The 4,828-nt window shown below is 36.8% G+C and overlaps 1 protein-coding gene across 1 annotated transcript; it reads left to right on the forward strand.

Moving 5' to 3' along the window:
- The first annotated feature begins 393 nt into the window (after window positions 1-393).
- Window positions 394-1,752, forward strand: LOC120089373 (uncharacterized). Its single transcript, XM_039046817.2, has 2 exons — window positions 394-556; window positions 1,367-1,752. Exons 1-2 carry the CDS (start codon window positions 536-538, stop codon window positions 1,589-1,591), a joined length of 246 nt encoding a protein of 81 aa, XP_038902745.1. The 5' UTR covers window positions 394-535; the 3' UTR covers window positions 1,592-1,752.
- The last annotated feature ends 3,076 nt before the right edge of the window (window positions 1,753-4,828 follow it).

Genomic DNA, 4,828 nt, shown 5'->3' on the forward strand with positions numbered 1-4,828 from the left:
TAACTTTAGATTGTTATCTTTGTGAATAATACAATATCGAAAATAAAATCATTAAATAATTAATAAATAACACGTTAATTACGAGGATTTAAGGCACAAATCCTTCTATTCAACTATGTCACATCAACAATAGACATTTTTGTAAATTGATGTCAAAATAGACTATACATGTAGTAACTTCTAGAGCGTATGGATCAGCATCCTAATAATGTAGTAAATCTTTAAACTGATGGAACACCTTCTTAATTTAGTGAATTTTTTTCTAAAATTAAAATGGATGGGTGTAATTTGAAAGTGTTGGACCAAATTTATGGTGATCTTAATTGAGGTGGTCACTTGGCCATTCTTGTCCATCGGCACAATTTATGGGTAAGAGAATTACAGCCACTAACTTTGACCCAAAAATTTGAATCTCTTCACACTAAAATGTTTTCAGACATTGAGAGAGCATATTATTTCACATTACAAGAGAGGCCTTAGTTCCTTTGCAGAAAAAAAAGGGCAGCTCATTTTGGTAATTGCCAAGAAAATCAACATGAATATGCAGGCAAACAAGGTATGTCTCTTCCTCTTCTTCTCCTCACGAACGTTGGCTCTGGTCTCCGTATTTTTAGCTTTTTCCCTTTCTTTCTTTCATCACCATATCTTTTATTTCGGATATTTTTAGTTCAATAAAAATATATGAAACTGCATAGAGATTTGAATCTCTTCTTTTGGTAACAATATGATGACATAATTAATTTGATCTAGACTTAGGTTAGCAAAACCATTCAAAATCCTTTATCTTTGTTTGAGTTATAATGATGAAAGTATTTAACATGCATATGTTTAGTTAGGATGCTCAATAAACCTATTAAATAACTCATTCCCCTTCTATGGATGACGTAGGAAAAGAATGATATTGCAAAATTTAATTATTATGTAACTCACGAGCAAAAATGAATAAATATAACAAGTGAGATTTTTTATTATTTCTTTGGGTTAAAGTAGACACAATTTTAAGCATTTCAGGGAATTAGATGAGCGAAAAGCCAAAGAAAAAAAAAATTAGATTAAAATATTATTTGTCCCTATATTTTGATTTTACTTTATATATATACTTTCAATTAAATATGTCTAAATTATTGTCGGGCTAAATAAGTTATATATATATATATATATTCTCTCGAAACTTGAAAACATATTCGCATTGGATATTATTACCATTAACAAAAATAAAATTTAACTTCAAAAAGGAAGAGAGTGACTAGTTTATTATTATTAGTCTTTCGTTAGAGTATTAAAGTAAAAAAAAAATAAAGACCATATAATTGTTATAATCGAACTTATTTTGAATATTACTCACCATTTGAAATTGATTTATCAGGAGGTAGAACTTAGAAATGCACAAGGTCAAATGGAGAAAAGAGTAGAGACAGTCGACTATCGATCATCGGCAGGACAAGGCTTAGAAAAGAGAAACGTGCAGGTAATCCATCAGTCTCATCCCCCGGCGGAAAATTTTGCAACGAGCGGCGGCGTCCTGGCCGGGGCGGCGGCAGCGGTTGCAAACACCCTTCAGTCTGCTAAGGAAGCCATCTCTCGCAATTAAAGCCATGCATCAAAACTCATCTTCAAATCAAATCAAATCTAAGAATTATTTCATTTTTTTGCAAATTTCTACTATGTAATCAAACAACAATTCTATATAGTTTGTGGCTATTGCTTACAATTTATCTGATTAGAAATGGGAAATTTTTTTTTCTCATTTAATTTTTAAAGGTAATAAATTGAGTAGAGAACTCAGTTGCTACTTCTAAAAGAGCCCTTAGGTGGTATAGGTAGATGAAATACTAACCTTATTGATTGTTCTTTTTTGCTATTTTGTTTCAAAAACTATTAAAATGTCTTATTCTGATCTCTGAATATTTTGTGAATAGTTCCTTTAAATTTATTGTAATTTTGAGTATGTGTATTAGTATTTTTATATGAGCATGATTTGAAGCCAACTTTTAAAGATAAATATTCGATAAAGTGATTTAGCGGAGAAAAATAACACAAAGGCAAGAACTAAAAATGACTAACGTTTAATAGTCTATATCTGTGTCAAGATGTTGACACTCTTTTGTATTTGTTTCTATCTCTTTTTCATCACTTGTACTCATTTTCTTTACTCTATCATTCACACCATGTATCAGACGCTTAATCTTATTATTAATTGTTATGATCATTTCCATTATCATCTCTCTGTCTATTTCCGTTCATCCAGATTCACTTTCTCCATGATGTTTTCCTAATTCCCTAGGTAATTAGTAAGAATTAAGCAAGTCAATTAATCTATGTTAAGGAAGTAATTATGTTTAGCTAAAACATGCTAGACGGCATCTTCACCTATGAGAGCAGAAGTGAAGATGCTATTCCGCCTATCGAGAGAGGGTTGGAAGAATGCGTTAACTAAAGTGAGAAGTACTTCCAAAAATAGAAGCAACCTTGCGTTCATCACGTTCATCCCTGTTTCACCATAGAGATATGGGAATGCGGCCGATCACCGAGAGGTGTACGCCAAGGGAAAGCAGAACCTTAATTACATCTTTAATGCAATTAATGAACTTGCAATGTTTTTACTAGTTATTCTTTCTATTTCTGATTCGTCCCTAAAGACTTGCCATCGCATACCACGGTCCTTTGTATAAACTTCACAGTCAGTTTCAAACTCAATATCATGTATCATGTATCTTGTATCTTGTATCATAATAGTTTAGGATTTACTTTTACGCACTTTTATTTTATCAACGCAATTTATTTTTATCGCACTTTAAATTCTTGTGCAAACCAAACTCTTTATTAATTGTAAAAATCGGTCGCATGTATCACGAACGTAATGCATTAACGAAAAAAATCCCTCTGTTCGACCTCGAATTACTCTGAAAAACTTGCATTGGAATTATACTTGGTTTCAGCACAAGGAAACTTGTGACAACGTATAGCATACTACAAGCATATAGTTAACAACACATATCTAGAAGTAGTAATGTATAACACAACATCCACACTCCATTTCCATTTTTATGTCACCAAGTTTATGGCAACATGAGCTTGTTTATTCATCCATATTCATATTTGTTCACATGCTATAAGTAAAAGAGATAAAAATTATGCGTAACAAGTTTATGGCGCCGTTGTCGGGGATTGGTAACGGTTAGTGTTGAGTACGTTTGTGATATTTTGCAGGACAGGTCTCTTTGTACTGATTTTTATCGCGAAGAGTAGTCTGACGGTTTATGAGTACTAGAACTGATCCAGAACTCGAAGCTGACCCAAAGATCGAGTGTACATTTCGCGCAAGGGCATGCCAGAACCGAGCAAGGCAAAAGAGAGCCAATATGGCAGAAAACAACAATGATAATGTGGCACCCGGAGTGAATCAAGGGATGGGAAGGCCAGTGCAAGATCCCATTTTCCTTGCTGCTGACCGCAACATCCCAATGAGGAACTATGCGACGCCCAATCTATATGACTTCTTATTTGGTATTTCAAGACCGATAGTTGAGGAGAACGCAAGATTTAAGATTAAACCGATTATGCTCCAGATGATTTAGAATACAGGGCAATTTGGGGGTCTACAAGGTGAGGACCCACATGTACATCTGACCAGTTTTGTCAAGATGTGCGGTACTTCTTTATACCTGCGTTACCCCAGAAGGTATCAGACTATACCTCTTCCCTTACACCTTGAGGGATGAGGCTAAGAGGTGGGCTCATTCACTAGAGCTAAATGAGATAACTTCCTGGGATCAGTTGGTTGAACGGTTTATGAAGAAGTTCTTCCTTCCGGCAGTCAATGCAAGAAGACGGAAGGATGTGTTGAACTTTGAGCAAATGGATAATGAGACCCTTAGCACCACCTAGGTGCGATTCAGAAGATTGGTGAAGAATTGTTCGCATATCGGGATACCCGATTGCGTTCTAATGGAAACGTTCTATAATGGCCTGAATAAATCAATGCAGGCTGTTATTGATGCCTCCGCAGTAGGAGGATTTATGGATAAAACATACACTAAAGCCAAGGTCATCCTTGACCGTATCTCGCGGAATATGGATGACTGGGTTGATGACGGGTACGGAGGAAGAGCCTCTGAGAGAAGAAGAAATGAAACTGCCATTATGCCTGCGGAAACAATGACAACTTTGGCCGCCCAGATGGCCGCAGTGACCTCTATCCTCCAGTCGATGGCGCTTAATCAAGGTGCCCTCTTCCAAGGATCAGCACAACCCAATGCGTCGACACAAGTGGCCGTAATTAGTTGTGTCCAGTGTGGACGGGGCCATGCGGTGGAACTGTGCCCATCGAACCCACAACAAGTATGCGCTATCCAGAATAACCCCTACAGCAACACGTATAATCCTTGTTGGAGAAATCACCCTAACTTCGGTTCGGGAGGGAATCATAACCAAGGTGGACCAAGTAACCATCAGGATAGAAACTCCGGGAATCGAGGAAACCCTCAACCTTTTCATCAAACCAGAATCAAGGGCAATAGAGACAAACCACACAATCAACCATCATCTTCTAACACCTCTGGTAATTCATTGGAGTCCCTACTCAAGCAATACATCGAGAAAAATGATGCAGTAATGCAGTCGCAGGCGTCTTCAATTAGAAATTTGGAGATTCAAGTAAGGCAGCTGGCATCCGATCTACGTAATAGAACACCTAGAACCCTGCCAAACAATTCTGAAGCCCCTGGATCTCAAGGGAAGGAGCAATGTCCGTGAAGACATTGTGCAGGCAAGCTTGATCACCTGCGGAGGTGTGGATTGCATTCATCATGGAAAATTGTCTTCCGGT

This window comes from Benincasa hispida, chromosome 10 (assembly GCF_027475165.1).
Source record: "Benincasa hispida cultivar pf3 chromosome 10, pf3_genome.v1.1, whole genome shotgun sequence".
In the NCBI taxonomy this organism is placed as follows: Eukaryota; Viridiplantae; Streptophyta; class Magnoliopsida; order Cucurbitales; family Cucurbitaceae; genus Benincasa; species Benincasa hispida.

Excerpts from the sequence above, each read along its gene's own strand:
- LOC120089373 (XM_039046817.2), top strand. The coding sequence starts at position 536 with ATGAATATGCAGGCAAACAAG. Across the intron at positions 557-1,366 it reads TGAATATGCAGGCAAACAAG|GAGGTAGAACTTAGAAATGC; the intron begins GTATGTCTCTTC and ends TTGATTTATCAG.